This window comes from Schistocerca piceifrons, chromosome X (assembly GCF_021461385.2).
Source record: "Schistocerca piceifrons isolate TAMUIC-IGC-003096 chromosome X, iqSchPice1.1, whole genome shotgun sequence".
NCBI classification, from domain to species: domain Eukaryota; kingdom Metazoa; phylum Arthropoda; class Insecta; order Orthoptera; family Acrididae; genus Schistocerca; species Schistocerca piceifrons.
In genome coordinates, this window is record NC_060149.1 from 406,800,554 (window position 1) to 406,818,710 (window position 18,157).

At 38.8% G+C, this 18,157-nt stretch overlaps 1 protein-coding gene across 1 annotated transcript in view; it reads right to left on the reverse strand.

The window, feature by feature from the left end:
* Nucleotides 1-18,157, reverse strand: part of LOC124723182 (protein MON2 homolog) — a gene marked incomplete in the record, with an annotated part of 216,575 nt that overhangs the window by 62,608 nt on the left and 135,810 nt on the right. Inside the window, 5 exon segments of the mRNA XM_047248376.1 lie at nucleotides 9,015-9,161; nucleotides 9,243-9,405; nucleotides 12,794-13,056; nucleotides 13,147-13,284; nucleotides 14,839-14,970. Coding sequence (XP_047104332.1) covers nucleotides 9,015-9,161; nucleotides 9,243-9,405; nucleotides 12,794-13,056; nucleotides 13,147-13,284; nucleotides 14,839-14,970 — 843 coding nt within the window.

Genomic DNA, 18,157 nt, shown 5'->3' on the forward strand with positions numbered 1-18,157 from the left:
TCACTACACACTCTCTCAGTTTCCTAAAGGCATATTTTTAGATCTATCAGAGACCTGTGACTTTGTTGAAAACATATGGAGATAGTCTTAGAGAGTTAAGTATCACTTTGGAAAAATAAAGTTAAATTTTTTTTTCTCCATAGGTTGTGTCTGCAGTCTTTAAACACAATGAAATTCCCATGCCACAATACTGTAGCACACCACAACAGGAGCGAAAACAAATGGTGCAGTTCATCTCCACTTTGTCAATGGGCTGTGTCATATTCTTTTCATTTCTCTGGCAGTGTGCTACAGTACCGGGTAGTAAGGATTTCAATTTATACTAGGACTATAGATGTGTACCTGCAAAACAAAAAATTAATTACATTATTTCTGGGTGATAACTGCATATTTTACAACTATCCTTTATAGGAAAGTATAGTGGCAAATGAATGGTTCTGATCATATTTGGAAAACATGGTAAAGGGGGAAAAGAAAGCATAGGCAATAGAGTAATTTTTTGTATTAACTATTTCTGATATACAATATACAGTATCATAAGCATTTCCTTGAGGTAGTTTCTTGGGACCACTATAGTTCGATACACATCAGTGACTTTCCAGACAATGTTAAACACAGCCAAACCTATTCTTTACTGATGACAACAACACTGTACACATAAAAAGAAAAAGAACAGCAGACTGCCTACTAGCAAAAGTAAATGAATCCTTCAAGGATGTTCACTGCTGGCCGATATGTAGTAAACTACAGCAATAATGAAAATGAAGAAAACAAGAAGCATAAATTTCGAATCAAATGGGGAAAAAAAATATTCTGTCAAATTAAGCACAAGTCTAGGACCATAGATTATGGAACAAATAAAATTTTGAGGGATGAATCTTGGCTGTCAATGGAAGTGAAATGAGTGAATAAAGATATTAGCATGGAGAATGTCATCAGCCTGTTATTCCCTTATAGTCCTGTCATCTGAGAGTAACAGCAAGTGCCTCACAGTTAAAACACTATTCCCATGTACACTTCATACTTAGCAATGATGGTTCACTTTGCAAAGACAGTCGGCTAACATTTCTGAATTAAGTACTTTGAAATGTGTGAACACTTAAAAGGACATACGACCAGAAATTTAAACAAACCCTTTTCCTTTTATAGATAAAACCCATTCAATAGAACACCATCTGTGAAAGAGGAAAGAAGTCCAAGCCCAGTGCAAAGCTTTTATCGTCATAAAAGGTCAACAAAATGTCCTTGATGAACATAAAATATTTTATTTGAAAACACAGGTTACTTTGAGTAAGGGTCAGCTGAATACTGTATCATGGAAACACTGGATATTGTTGAGCAGAAAGATAAAGGAAGTTCCATGCGGCTGTAGTATACAGAGAAGTTGCAGCATTAGAAAATTGTAGCGAAATGCAGGAAGATCTGCAGCGGATAGGCACTTGGTGCAGGGAGTGGCAACTGACCCTTAACATAGACAAATGTAATGTACTGCGAATAGATAGAAAGAAGGATCCTTTATTGTATGATTATATGATAGTGGAACAAACACTGGTAGCAGTTACTTCCGTAAAATATCTGGGAGTATGCGTGCGGAACGATTTGAAGTGGAATGATCATATAAAATTAATTGTTGGTAAGGCGGGTATCAGGTTGAGATTCATTGGGAGAGTCCTTAGAAAATGTAGTCCATCAACAAAGGAGGTGGCTTACAAAACACTCGTTCGACCTATACTTGAGTATTGCTCATCAATGTGGTCTCCGTACCAGATCGGGTTGACGGAGGAGATAGAGAAGATCCAAAGAATAGTGGCGCGTTTCATCACAGGGTTATTTGGTAATCATGATACCGTTACGGAGATGTTTAGCAAACTCAAGTGGCAGACTCTGCAAGAGAGGCGCTCTGCATCGCGGTGTAGCTTGCTCGTCAGATTTCGTGAGGGTGCGTTTCTGGATGAGGTATCAAATATATTGCTTCCCCCTACTTATACCTCCTGAGGAGATCACGAAGGTAAAATTAGAGAGATTCGAGTGCGCACGGAGGCTTTCAGTCAGTCGTTCTTCCCGCGAACGATACGCGACTGGAACAGAAAAGGGAGGTAATGACAGTGGCACGTAAAGTGCCCTCCACCACACACCATTTGGTGGCTTGCGGAGTATAAATGTAGATGCAGATGTAGAATACCTATGAAAATATATGGTTACACAAAAAGATATGCTCATTGGACGGAAAATAAGGTTACTGCTCATCACACACATCCTTCTAGCTATAAATGCAGGCACCAACTTAAAACTTGGCACAATGACCTAAAAATGACTTGAAAAAATTATTTAGGAGTAAAGGAGACCAATCACCCCTGCAACAAGTGGTTGGGAGTGGTAGTGGCATAGAGCAGTACGCCATTCCCATTCCCGTGCCATGGGGATCATATCATCACGGAAAACCCAAAGGTAAGACCTGCCAACTTCACCCACCCAGCTTGAGTGCCTCCTACCCCAGTCCTGTATCACAGGCTCATCCTATCCCATCAGGGGCAGGCCCACCTGTGAAAGCAGCCATGTCAGTTTCCAACTCTGCTGCAATTTCTGCACAGCATTTTATGTGGACATTATCACAAACCATTTGCCCAACAGAGTGAATGGCCATCAAAATACTGTGGCCAAGAATAGAGTTGACCATCCAGTGGCACAACATATTGCTTAGCACATGTTCAAGTTCCATGACTGCTTTACAACCTGTGTCCTCTGGATCCTTCCTTCCAGTACCAGAGCTTTTCTAAACTACACTGATGGGAGTTATCTTTGCAATACATTCATTGCTCTTTTAACCCTACAGGTCTCACCACTGCTAACCTATTAGCCCAGCGACTTTTCAATGACTCCTAATCCACACCTCCACAGTATCTTCTTCGTATGCTGCACCTCAATGGCTCCAGTACCCACGAGTCACATACCTAGCTCATGCACTAGCACCCCCCCCCCCCCCCCCCCCCCCCCCCCACACACACACACCCCAACTCCTATCCTGCACACCTGCTGCCTCCTGCCAAGCCACTAGCTACCTGCTACCCACCCTCCTTCAACCCCACCATCTACTTTCAACCTTTTCTTCCCCTCTAACCACCCCCACCAACACAATCCCCACCCCAGTCCACTTCCCGAACTGCAGTGTCGGTGGTACAATGTAGATGCACAGGGGTGTGTGTGTGGGGCAGGGGGGGGGGGGGGGGGGGGGGGGGGGGGGGGGAGTGCTCGTTCTAGTTTGCATCAAAGGATTTCTTCTGAAAGCTAGCAAAATGTTTGTTCTTTTTTGTATGCCTGTTGATGACTCAATGCTTCTGCTATTCTGTGGGTGGTCTCCTATCCTCCAAAATTATTTACAATCTGTCGGAATTTTCCTTACTATATTTACTTGAGAACATCAAGTAGCTAGATAATACCTTATACTACAAAAAAATAAGACACATAATGAAAAGAGATTATGAGCTAAAAAGGTGCTATTTCAACAGATACGTTAAACACAGCAAAAATGATAAAACTGAAAGACCGAGCAAGTAGCTTAAGAAGGGCACCGAAAAATACATTCATGTAAGTTACTGAAGCTCACAGATAATGATGAGAAATTTGGTGAGTAGAAGCTAACAGATCACAGTATAAATGAAGAAATCCACAGCACATTGTAGGGCAGGGAAATCAGACCAAACAAGAAGACCACAATAATTGTGATTAGGGGGATGAACAGAGGAATCTGGTGCTATGTACAGCATAACATACAGAATGAACAGACAAAAGTGTCTCTAGAGATGTAAAATGTAAGTAAGGTGCTGGATACAAAAAACTAATAAGGAACATATTGCAAGGACAGGAACATGGAAAACAAAGTATGCAGCTAATCAAGCACAAACCTTAGACAACTAGGAATGCACCATAGTTAAAGGAAATGATGTTTCTTACACAATGATAAAGGAAAGTTAATGACGTACTGTCTAGACAGTGAAGAATCTAGCAAAGGAGCAAATAACACAGAATAATGGGAAAGAGATTCTCCAGAAATAACAGCATAAGTAAAGAAACGTTATTTACATCTATGTTGAAGAACATTTATCAGATACATGTCTTCTTTTGTGTATCCAGTATGAGATAAAAGCTCATTACTATTTAGAAAAATGATGGTTTTCAATGTATAATATGAAATTTTGAAATTTCCAAATTTTTTTTGTTTCAAGAAAGCTGCATAAAACAGGAAGTAATCTGAGCTCAAAGAATCATATGGCACAATATGTGTCAGTAATTATGCCAAATTGTGGCAAATGAAAACTTGGGCTAGACCAAGATTGGAATTCAGAGCTTCTGTTTGTAACAAGCAGTTGTCGTAATCAACATCTACATCTACATCTACATCTACATGGATACTCTGCAAATCACATTTAAGTTCCTGGCAGAGGGTTCATCGAACTAGGGTATTCAAGCAAGCCTTCAACACCAGCCCATATATTCAATGCCTTTTACATTATTCTCATAATTTTCTGAACACACAACCAGAAGTTCTCTTTCAGGAATAGCACCACTAGAGGAATGGATATGACCCTACCATAAAGATATACATCAACCAAATTAAGTTAACCGAAATGAAATGGGTGTAATATGGTGCGATGGAATTAATGAAAATGAAATGACATAAATAATATTCATGCTATCCTGTTCAAAAAATCGGTGCCCGCAGATATTATGACAAATGAAAACTACAGTAAATTACATTAGTTGTATTCCATGGAATTAGCAGAAAGTGATCTCTGGAGTACAAAGAAGTCAAAGATATACATTCAGTTTAGGAGTAATGCAGCAAAATGGTTTAACATTACTAAACACTATTGTACAGTATTTTAGTGCTACTTCTAATTACAATAACTTTTCTTACGTCTTGACCACACTTTGATTATTTCCAAAAATACCTTGCACATCTCGACAGTCCATCATTTTCAAAGGTAGTGTTGTGTCAGTCATACAACATTGTTCATTAGATACACTGTATCACGTTAACAGTCTCAGTCACAGGACAAGTGCAAATGTTCATCGACAACTTGATGTGATAAATGTACCTAATGAACAATTTTATATGAATGACATAACACTGATTTTGAAAATGACAGAATGTCAAAATGTATAAGGTGATTTTGGAAATAAAAATGTAGTCAAGACATAAGAGAAGTTATTAAAGTGCATCCAAATGGCTGCTTTGTTTCATGCAAATAGCAGCTTCTAATTGTAACATAAGCAAGAACATTATGTTGTATGACAGTAATATCCCCCTACAATGTTTAATTCGATTAAAAGGTTACCTTTGCAAACTGTGAGTTCATGTATCCACGTCCTTAATTGTTTCAGTCAGTGTACCAGCAATAAAAATTACAAGACAATTTAAGTATTGGGAGAAAATAATTCCTACTTCCAAGCCGCATTCGACAGTGACTTGGGGTCAAGGATACGCAAGGGAAATAAGATAGATTACGACACAAAGTTTCTGAAGCAGGTAAAACATCCTCACCCCACTTAAACTTTAAAATATCCTAGTACATCTTTACGCCACTTCTGATTCTGACCCCTTGCCACATGTGTCATACCTATGTGAAAGACACAGGTACAAGACTTGTTTCATGCACACACCCAAGACATCTTACGAAGGTCATTCAATGAGTAATGCCCCACATTTTTTTCTCAGAGCATATTTATTGCTAAGAGCCAGAATTTGGTGACTATATACACCAACACATCTTGTCCATGTCCTATTTTTATATGTAGTCTCCGTCACATTCTATGGCCTTACACCAACATTATGGGAGAGCATGTATTCCCTGCTGGTAAAAGCTCTTGTCCTGTAGGTGTAGCCATGTTTTCACTGCTTGACTGACACTCTTGTCGTCTTCAAGGTGTGTTCCCTATACAGAATCTTTAAGCGGCCCAAAGAGATGGAAGTCTGAGGGTGCCAGATCTGGACTGTACGGGTGGATGAGGCAATGATGACCAACCCCACAACTTTTGTGTAGGCATGCATTATCGTGTTGGAGCGAGATTTCTGCTGGATTCTTGTCCAATAGAACACGTTGGAAACACTTCTTGAGTTTATTGTCTTCACATATGCCTCTGAACTGACGGTTAACCCTCTTGGCATCACACCCACGAGAATGACGCCATCACAATCCCAGAAGACTGTTGCCATGACTTTTCCTGCAGAGGAGGTTGTCTTGAATTTCTTCTTTTGTTGTGAATGAGGATGATGCCACTCCATGGACTGCCTTTTTGTTTCTAGCGCAAAGTGGTGCACCCAGCGTTTGTCCCCCGTCATGATCCATGACAGAAAGGCCTCTCTGTTGGTCTCAAAATGCCCCGACAATTCAGATGAAGTGGCCTTTCTTTGAATCTTGTGGTCTGCTGTGAGCATTCGTGGAACCCATCGAGAGTACTTCTTTGAATATCCAAGAGTCTCGATCATTGCAGATGCACTTCCAATGCTGACCGACAACTGTATAGCCAACTGTCCAGTTGTGACGTGCTGGTTGGCACGAATAACTGCATTCACATGATTCAGCATGTCTGGAGCAGTGGCTATGACAGGATATCCCAAGCGTAGCTGATCACGGAGCTCTGTTTCTGCATTTATTGAGGCTGTAAGCTGCTTTACCCATTGCCCAACTGCACTCCTATCACCTGCAGCACTGCCATACACTGCACACAAACATTTATGGATGTTCACCACGGTTTCTTTTTCTGCACATAAGAATTCAATAACAGCACGTTGCTTGTAACGTGAGTCGTACATAGATGCCATTTTGACGCTGTACTACAGCTGTGCATCTGCCAGAACGGTTCAAAACTTCACCAGTGCACAGAACAATGTGAAGCACCAACTAACATGTTTCTATATTAATGGCTTTTTTTTTTAATGTGGGGCATTGCTTATTGAATGACCCTCTTATTTTCACCCTGTCACTGGTGAAATCAATCCTATTAAAAAATGCCGCTGCCTATGAAAGCAACATAGTTTACCAGCTCCACTGCAATTATTTCATGGATGTTTTATGTGATAATAACTACTATATTTTCGTTAGTTTGTGTGAATGGCCACTGCCAAACTGGAACCAAGAGCAAGTTTGACCACCCAGTAGCAGAATATGTACTGCTAAGCACAGCGCGCTTGACCTAAAAAGCTGCTTCACAACTAGTGCCATCTGAAGCTTATCCCACAATACCTGTTTCTCTGAAATGTGTAGGTAATAAGTGCCCCTCCAACACATCATTTGCTTATGCAATGCCCTCAGTCTTAGACAGTTGCTGTTCTACACCCACCTTTGCTAACCCCATCCCCGCAACCATCACCTTCAACACACAGTTTCTAGTACCATCTGCTTAGTTGAGTTTATAGATCTATGAACACTTAACCACATTATTCTCCCAGTGGCTCCCCTCTTCCTCATACAAGTCAGACCACAACATTGGGGTAATCTAGCTGAAGGTGTAGGTGTGTTTTGCATGTCCTGGGAATTGACGTTCGCAAGCAGAGCTACTTAGTTCCATTTCTTGTTTATGTGATAATTCAATGTTTGAATTGTCCACCATATGACAAATGTGTGTTTTTGCTTATTCATTAGCATGATTCCTCAGAGAACTGTTTACTCTGTTTACCCAACTGCAAGATATGGTTTTTTCTGAATTTATGATTCGAAAAAATACAGCATTGTCTTATATTTGTTGATAAAGCTCTGGATGCTAAAGTCAATGTTTTTATGTTGTGTAACAGCTTACATAGGGGTTGTGTCTTACATTCACAGATGAAGTTTTAGTAGTTGAGGTCACACACAGATTTAGTTTGATGGTGTCAGGAAGGTTGGTGGGGGGTACAGTAGCACCAGCATAGCCGAAAGTGGACAGAGTAGTGGCAAGTGGGTAGCAACCATGGGAATACATCTCACATACCTTGCTTTTTACAAACATCTACCATATTTAAACTGTAGTTCATGTGAATCTAAATTTAGTCTAAACCAACTTTACAAATGGACAAATGTCCAGTGATAATACACATTTCTATAAGAGATACAGCAATTCTAACATAAATATTTTCACACAGGACACCTGAAACATGGCATAATGCACGAAATGTGAGGTTCAATAATGATGCTGAAGCAGCTACTGCTTGATAACAGTGTTGATTCATGCTGACAATAAAAAAACTAATATGAAGTTAATAATTATTCATAATGCAGGGACCACAAACAACTTGCAGTAGGAAGAAAATGAGATATCACAGAAACAAGTGTTGGCAAGTGGCATCAGATGAAGAATTATAGTTCACCAGTTCTAAGTGCTGAACTTTCAGGGGACCAAATTAGGGAAAGTTTCATGAATTGGAGTGGCAACTTATATATGCGAGAGAAACACAATTAAGATTTCCCAATTACCTGAGAAATTATCCAAATGAAGCTGCTGGAGATATGAGGAATTTTCCAATTTCATGTGTGGCAGAATTCAAAGCAAGTACAAACTGGTGCATAATGATGACAAAGAGGGTGGGGCTTACGTTAAGAAGCAGAACGATATTAGCTCAATGACTTCCCACATGTTTTAATGAAAAATGAATTGCCTTTCAGTATCACATACTCTATCAAAGAAAACACCATGACTATTTACAACAGATAGTGTTAACTGTTTAGGCAGATTTTAAGATACTTCACATTAATAACAGAGTTTGTAAATTTGACTAGTTAGAATACTTTAAAAATAAAAATTCCTTGAGAATCCACTTAACAAAGAGGGGGGGGGGGGGGGGTCATCCTATGCTCAGGGTCATCTTACTGTCAGGTAAACAGGGTAAGTAGACAGCTGAAAAGCAATTTCATTTTGTCTAAAGGTCTGCAGCTACCAGCAAAAAATTAAAGTATATGAAGCAGCATAAGATTTTTATAACATACATCAGTTACACAGTTGTGAACACCATTATTTCTTTATCCAATGTGAATACTGACCATTGCAGCCCCTTTTACTTGTGTTCCATTCTTTGTGTCTGCCTTCCCAAAAACGGGAGGTTGGCAAGCATATTTGCTAAAAGCTAGAAGCTGGTCAAATATTGGTGCAATCATTTTCTTCATATTTTTTTGGCCAGTCAATGCTTCCTGGAAAAGCACAGCATGATTCAGTAATAAGTTCTTATACTGGAAATAGTATTTCACATGCTGTGTGTATTTTGTACAAACCTTTTTCAGCAGCTCAATACAGTGAAGAACACCTTCTTGAAGTTGTGTGAGCCCAGCATCACTAACAATAGGGAGAACAAATGGAGATATGTCACCCAAAACAGGAATAGCCACTGCATTCTGCAGAATCTCACAAAGTTTCAGAAGATCTGTTGTTGAAAACCTAGATACGAAAAAAAAGAACATCAAAAGTTGAAAGCATAAAACAATAACTATATTTCAATTTCAATTAATATGAAACATTAAGCCCACAGTTATATGAGCTTCAGTTTTCACATTACCTTCTAACTTTTTCATTCAATTGTTTAAATGTTGGCATTACGTTCTGACTCGAACTCCGACATACTGACTATTTATTAGTGGCTTGTAACTGGCATTTGTAACACACTACTGCCAAAATGAAGAACCAAACAATCTATAGGGTGATCAAAATTTCAACTCCTAAACAGACAGACATGATTGAGACAGAAACAAATATATATATATATATATATATTTTAAGCAACCAGGTGTCAGAAATGCATACTGCGAGAATACAGAGTATCCAGGGGGTTACTGGGTGTGATCAAGAACAGAACAATGCAATGTTTAACATGGTTCACCCTTTATAATCCTGATCAGCATTACAAAAAATATTCAAAATGAGCACCATTAACTTCAGCTCCGTCAGTATTGATGTTACACGGTATTCCATGTTCGATGGAAAATGTGTGATGTGTTCTGTATGTGTGGGGCTGCTGCAAGAACTTTCAGATCTAATTCCTCCTCCAAGTCTGCAGGAATAGAATACACTTTGGTTTTCATGTAGCTACAGAAAAAGAAGAAAGAGCTCTTGCAGGCCAATCTACAAGTCCTACCTGGCTGATCCACTGACTTCTGAAATTATAAGTTAATGTAGCATGTGCTAGTTCTCCGAAGTGTGCTGTGGCACCATCGTGCTGGAACCATGTCTGTACACTGGCCATCTGATTTGAAGAGGCAATAAGTAGGTCCCAAACAAGCAGTATGTGATACTGATCCACATTTTTACTGAAAACTGTCACTGATGACCCCACAACTGTTGTATGTGGGTTTTCATCCACCCACACATGCAAGTTGTTATAACTGTACATGCCTTCCCAAGTACATTGAACCTCATCATAAACAAATCAGCTTCAGGAAACTTAGGGCCTTTATTAGCCTGTGGCAGACACCAGCATACAAACTCAAGCCAATGTGGATAATCATCCAGTCCCAGTGCCTGTATTGAAGAAGGATGAGAGGGATGAAGCAGCTATTCACACAACACATTCAGCAATAAACTACAGTGAATTACAAACTTGGCAACAATGGCTCATGTACTTGCCTCAGGCCTGTTATCAAAGTGTAACAGCATGTCTTCCTTAAAGGTACGCATACGCATCACCCATGGTCTGCTTGCATTGAGCCTGCGTGCTGTCAATATTCTGTTGATCACGGGTTGCAGTAAACACATCATAATGCAGACATCTTTGTACAAAGTGATGTTCATGGTACATTCACTGAGCTCTTTCAACCACTACTTTCCGCTGCACCACAAACAAAGTGGACGTTTCACAGTTCTCTTAATGTGTGTGGCTCCATGTCTCCATATTACATACTGTGACCATAAAGCACGGTGCTACAGGCTGTACAATGGCACAATTATGGTGTCAAAACATCACAACATTATCCTCTTCAAAATAACTTTTGTGTACAATACCTGTCAGTACGGAAATTGAATTTTTTAACACCCTATAGAATCTACACACCCCATCTAGCTATTATACAGAAACCTACTCAAACAACGAAGTGCTTGTCAGTCCATTTCTCCTACAGAAGAGAGTTTGTTCAGGCCATGCTCCAATTCATTACCATTAAGGTCCAGTGTCACAATCTGGCAAAAAAGTAGATGATGTTTTCATTTCTACAACAAATTATATACTTGCTGGGCTGCTTTCTCATTTATGCATCTGACATGCATTGTGTACGTGTCAAAGCGGGTTGTAAGTAAGGATATGACATTTGTAAATGAAGTACAATGAGTAAGATATTTGAAGTGCATCTTCTGCATGGAGGAATATTTTAGTATGCTGAAAAAAGTCTACAGGTCTTTAAGAAAAGGGCACCTCCCATACAATGGGTACAGCCAAAATTATGAAAAAAATCTCAGAATGACACATGGAAAACCGTACAGGTTTAGATTTCAGCTGTTAAAGTAGCTATCTCTGAATGTACAGGAGTTCTGGGGGAGTTTATGTATCCACTATAAGCACTTCATGAATGTGAGTAAAAAATGTACTTAATCCACAAACATGATATACAAAACTCATCAAAAAACCAGTTTTTCCCACCCGTACATTCTACTGGTTTCATACTGGTTAAATTTTTATAAGTTTAATGCCAGAACAAATTTTCAACAAAATAATGTGTAGGGGAAAACTACTTGTGCAGATAAAATACACAGCATGTTACACTGTCCTGAGGTTGTATGTGTATTCTGTGAGGTATGAAGTAGGAGTCATCTGAAGGCTAGCAACATCTCATTTTTGTGCCTGTCAATGACTCACTGCCTCAACTATTTGGGGAGCTGTTAGCTTTATCCCATCCATTATTTATACTATGCCATGGACTTTCCATTACCACATTTGTAATATAAAATTACACAGTTATGAGAGTTTAAAAATTCAGACAGAGAAAAGTTTTATTGACATGTTTCTGAAGTAGTAGGGGTGGTAGGACTAAAGATAACATGCAATGTGGAACTTCTGGTTTGTTGCCACCTTGGAAAACTGCATACCAAATCAGGATGAATCCATAATCACTGTTACAATGTGGCAACAGTACAGATTACTCATGTTTGGTTAGTGAACAACATGTTAGGAGATTCTGTATAACACTACAATTTTTCACAACACTCCCAGACTTCCATGGCACAATGATATTTTCACTGTGAATAGTCCACTCAATAGAACCTGATTTAACTGCAATTCACCATGAAAGAAAAGAAAAACAGAGGGAAAAATAAGTTTTTCAAGGCAGTTCTACCATCAGAAAACCTTCCCCTTTTTTATTTAAGTGGTACTTGGCAGCTTCACAAATAATACAAAAATATTGAGATCTACTAAATACATTCATATGTAGTGAAAATTATTTCAGATAATTTCCCCTTAGAAACTGACTCAATTGGTGGAAAGACAAGCTCTACAGTATTGTCTGTTACAACATTACGGTACTTTAGAAATTGTTTAAACAGAGTCTTCCCAGACAAAATATTAAAGAAAATCTTTACAGTGCCAAATACAAATTACTTTTAAGTTCTTTTGTACACAACCCTCTCCATTTTTCAAGTATTATAACTTTGCATTGTTACATAACTTACTGCTAAAAACGAAAATCAGCTGTACACTAATGTGATATATTTTAATCAAATATGAGCATAACTGACCCAACAAATGCATATGAAATCAAATCTTTGTCATGGCAGATGAGACATGAATACATTCAAAAACAAAATAAGCATATGAAATTGTCTTTCAAAAGTATTGACTTGCCTCTCTCTAGTGTGTTGGAAAACAGCAGGAAATATCTGTATCAGTGCTGTTAGAAATGGCTGTGAAGGAACATAGAACTCTTTCACATCAAAACATAATTTCGTACTCTCAGCACCTATATTACACCACACTTTCCATGCAACATCCCATATATCTGGCTCTTCGTTGGTTACAGTTGCTTGATTTACTGTCACTAACTTTCCTTCACTGTCTTGGTTCCAATACAATATATCCTGGAAGGCTTTCAGGGCAGCTAAGGAAACCTATAATCACAGAGAAGAAAAGCATTAATTCACTCATAAACAAGTATTTTAAACATTATGTTCCATTCCAAGTAGGACACAGGGACTGACCTCATCATTTTTACTCAATGCAGAGTTTTCAATAAATTCAAGGAGAAGTGACCAGGCACGAGGAAAATCACCAGGAACAGCACGTAAAATCTGCCTCTTTGTGTTGAAAACCCTTGCTACTCCTGATAATGTAAGCACCTTTAAAACAAAAGCAGAAATTAGAATAATTTTACAATTACAATTATGTAACAAGAACTCAGTTGCAGTTCTTTTACCAAATTTATGATGAATTTCCATGTCTTGTTTTATTGTGATGCTTTGAACTTCAAATATTTTATGTAGAGGAGCACAATGGCATTTTATGGCCCAAATACTGCAACGTTTCAGTACTCAAGATAAGCCTGAACTAAAATTATAATATCTGAAACTCATGGCCATTTCTTCCTTGTCTTTAGCCCAGTCTCTACTATTTAAGAAAATTAATCTCACTTCCAGTTCCTGGAAAAGTAGAACTTTTTTCCCTTACGAACTCTAACAACTGCTTTTCTTTCTTTTACAAGTGTACTTGATTTAAGTTATATATTTTATATTCATTCTATCAACTCAATGCCATTTTTCCCATCTGTCAGTAACAAAATACAATATTGTCTGAAATCCCTACTAATCTAAATCCTTTGAGACTATTCTACTTGCACTTCATTGCTGTCATTCTGCAAACAGTGTGCACTTTATGATTCTTCAGTTTCTCCTGGCATATTTCTTGCTAGAACAGCCCACGGGTGTACTGCTGGTCCAAAGTGTCCAATGGGCACAATATTTCCACCATCAGACATGTCACCATCATCAGGTGGGAGTTCGTCAGCGCACCTGATGATGGCAACATGTCTGATCGCCGAAATATTGTGCCCGTTGGACACTATGGACACCCGTGGACTGTTGGAGCAGTGTGCACTTTGCTTGATGAAATTCATGTTTTGTTTATGTATTTCTTTTGTCTCTATCCATATTATACAACAATAAACCAACAAAAAGTGAGAATAAGGTTTTCCTCTCGTGCTCACGAACAGCTGTAAAACAATATTTTACAGAAGAACGGGTAGTGTTGTATTTGAAATACTAAAATGAAACATGTCTTCACAAATCTGACAGTGAACAAAAATGGGTGATAAATAACTCAGAAAATGGTGTAGTAGGTCCCACACATTCACACATTTTGAGTGGAGAGCACTGAGTAACTGACATATTTATGCACACCTCAATTGTAAGTTTTACTTGTTGGTAAGTCACTCTAACTTTCAAAAATTAGACAAAGGCTCTCTAGCACTCCTTCCCAGCTTAGTGTCTCTGGAAGAAAGGATATCACAGAAAATAAATTAGCCACAGCCTAATGGTTGTTGCTAGAAGAATCTTTCACCTTCTAGTGCAGTGAAGCTTCCTGAGATGTTAAACGTATCCATATGGCTATGCAAATAAACTTCTATTTTTTTGTTCACTTCTTCTGTCTGTTGTTGAAAGATAAATTATTCAATGACTGAGATTCAATGTGATGACAATACAAAACAAAAATCTTTTTTATCAGAAATTCTCCTACTAATGTCAAATTGAATAGCAAGCAAGAAACTATCAAGATGTTACTAAGCAATGGAATTTACATAATGATTAAGTTAATGTGCTAGCTGCAGACATTCTAATACTAAACCTCATCTGAGTAGAGTAATTACTTTCACCTAGAGAGATGAAAAGATACCGCACCTGTGTTTCTGCCCACTGTTTCTGGGCAGTGTTTCTAGAATGATGGATTAAAATATTTCCTCCTGTATCCACTTTCTCACTGCTTGCTGAACTTGAAAGTCGCCTGACATTGTCCAGCAGTGGGAACAAAACCTGCAAGAAAGACAATATTTAATAATTCACTAGTACTAACATCTTAAGTAAATCACATTTATAAAAAAAAAAAAAAAAAGATACTAACTGAACAATTAAGTCAGAAGCAGAGAGAAAAATCATCAAACATGCTATGGCAGCATTGATATTTGGAAAAATGTACAAAATGAATTACAAATTTTCCAACCAATTAGATGAATAAATTAATTTATTAAACATAATGGAGTGATAATATAGTACAGATGCAATACGTGAGTCTAGCTTCCTCATTGTCAAGTTACTTTTACAGTTTATTGCCAGTACATAATGACAGACTTGACATTTAAAGATTTGTTTTAGAACTATTTCTTAAATAGACTTTTTACATTTCTTATTAGGAATGAACGTCGTAACACGTACACAAATAAAATGACTAAGTACAATTAGTGAAGTTTAGCCATTGAAGCTATTCATTAATAAATGGTCCAGCCACACAACGTGACCACAGCCTATGTTTGACATCAACATGCAATAACCACTCACAGACAGCAGTTGGCAACACTAGCACTGGACAATACATAAAGTGTATCCGGGAGATATGGAAGATAGTGTGGTCACTGTTCTATGTCGTCCAAAAGGACACAGTCATTCACTTTCGGGCCAAGGGTGGAAGCATTTCCGAAATGGCCAAGTTTGTAAAGGTATATATGAGATGATGGTTGTTTCAGACATGTCCCAAAGGAACAGCCACCATTGTTGATCCTGCAGCCTTATATGACAATTAGTCAAAGGGATAGTGACATTAGCTGCTAGTGGGCAGTGAAATTAATCAATGAGGAAAAGTTGAAAATTTGTGCCAGACTGTGAGAAATGGAAAAATCTGGGTTCAAGTCCTGGTCTGGCACTTATTTTTAACACCCCCTAGCAGCAAATGTCATTATTCCTACCGTGCATGGCAAAATATCACTATCCAAAACCGGTGCCAAGGCAACAGTGGTGTACCACAGGCCACAGATAATGGGTGAATGATGGCTGCGGAGATATGTATGGGCAAATAGATGTGCAACTGTTGAGCAACTGACCATCCAGAGGAACCAAGACACTACCAACAGTGTCTCCTCAACAACCATTCAGTGAACATTGCTGCGTTTGGGCCTCTGTGGCAGGTACCTGGTTCACGCACCCATGCCGACTGCTGTTTATCAGTGACGAAGGCTGGAATTTGCACACAAATACCACAACTGGATGTCCACCAAGTGGCAACAGGTGGCACTTTCGGATGAATCACATTTTACCCTCCATCAGACAGACGGCTGTTGGCATGTATTGTGTGAAACATCTGCATGTACTGTGTGAAACATCTGAAAGCAAGCCCCCTGCTACCAGAAGAGAGTGTTATGGACTGGGGAATGTTTTTGTGGCATTCCCTGGGTGATCTTGTCATTCTGGAAGGCACAATGAATCAACACACATATTCATATATCCTTGGGGACCATGTCCACCCCTATGTGCAGTTTGTTTTTCATCAGCACAATGGCATCTACCAGCAGGATAATGCAACATGTCACACAGCTCGCAGTGTACGTGCAAAAGTTTACCATAATTCCCTGCCCACCAAACTCCAAGGATTAAAACCCAGTCGAGAATACGTGGAAACACATTGATTGGGTTGTAGGCACCATGGATCTTCAACCGAGAAACCAAACCCAGTTGACCATGGCATTGGCGCTGGGATGGCTCCACATTGCTGTTGTACCTTCCATAACCTCACTGATACTATTCCTACATATCTTGCACTGCAAAAGGTGGCTATTCAAGCTTCTGACATGTGGTTACAATAATGTGACTGAACATTGTATATTAGGTTGCAAAATACTGAAAAAAAAACATTACTTAAGAAAAAAAGAGTTGAAAGAGAAACACTAATTTACTGGAAAAACACCAATTTACTAAAAAGTGCCCAAATTATGAAGAGAGACCATTTTTGTGCTAAAGACTAATGTTTATCTTCCCTTGCACTCCTAAATGGTTCAAATTTCCTTTCATTGAAGCAGTCCAACAACTAATTTTGCTCAAACTTCTTGTGAAATTTTATAAATAAATGAAGACAATAAGCAGGAACCCAACTGAAAAATGAGTACTAGTATATGCAGATTCATCGCATTTACTAGCTCTACCATTTCATTTTCACTAAAATATCTCAACAGAAATAAAAATTAATAACACTCGACAATTGTTTCCAAAAATGCAAATGGATGAAGATTTCACAATTAGATGCAGAAGCTTGTATTTTTCTTTATGCAACATGTTCCAGGTATGCAATCTTTCTGTATTTTATGATATTCAGCAGTTCTCTCTTGCAGTTTCCCCTTAACAGAACTTGTTTACAATTCTTCTTAGATATGTTGAATTCAGCTGGAGAAGAGGTGTGTCAAAGTATGAAAATAAGAAGACAAAACTAATGGTTTCCAGAATGAGTGGTAGAACAGTTGCCTGTGAAAGATCAAGGTTGTGGGTACGAGTGCTGGTCCGGCACAGTATTTTAATCTACCAATAAGTTTCAAAATTAATTGAATTTATCGAAGGAAATCTGAAAGCTACTCCAAAACAAAAAATTATGAGCACAGTCCACCAGGTAACAAGCTATAAATTGTGGTGGCACACACACAAGCCAGGACCCAATGCCAAAATCCAAACATTTGCTGATACCTGCAAGGTTGACCCTTACGCCATGCCAGCAACTCCACAACCATGACCCCGATACTGAGGCAATGACAAGCATTTTGAGACATTTCAATGGCTTGGTGGGCCATGTATGTGACCTCAACTGCAACAAGACCTGCCTTCACTTGCATAAAATCTGGCTGTCCAGTCAGGCTGGGCATGTCAACACAGCCGGGCTTTGAACTGACTTCTACTGTGTAGTGATTTCTGTTGTGAGGCTATCAACGTTCTTCTTGCTGTAGGCCACCATCAGATGGGATGAGGGTTGAACCTATGCCCTTTTTATAGTCAGGATGGTGATAGTTCTCCCATATGATCATTGCAGGTTTGATGGGCTGGCAAGGGCTAAGAGAATTCATCTGAGGTGAAAGTGGCTGCAGCAAGACAGACGGCATGCACGAAAACTTTATTATTTCAACAAGCTGCAGTACTTACAGATGTGTGCCCTCATCCAGTGACACGGCCCAGTGTTAACTGACAGCAC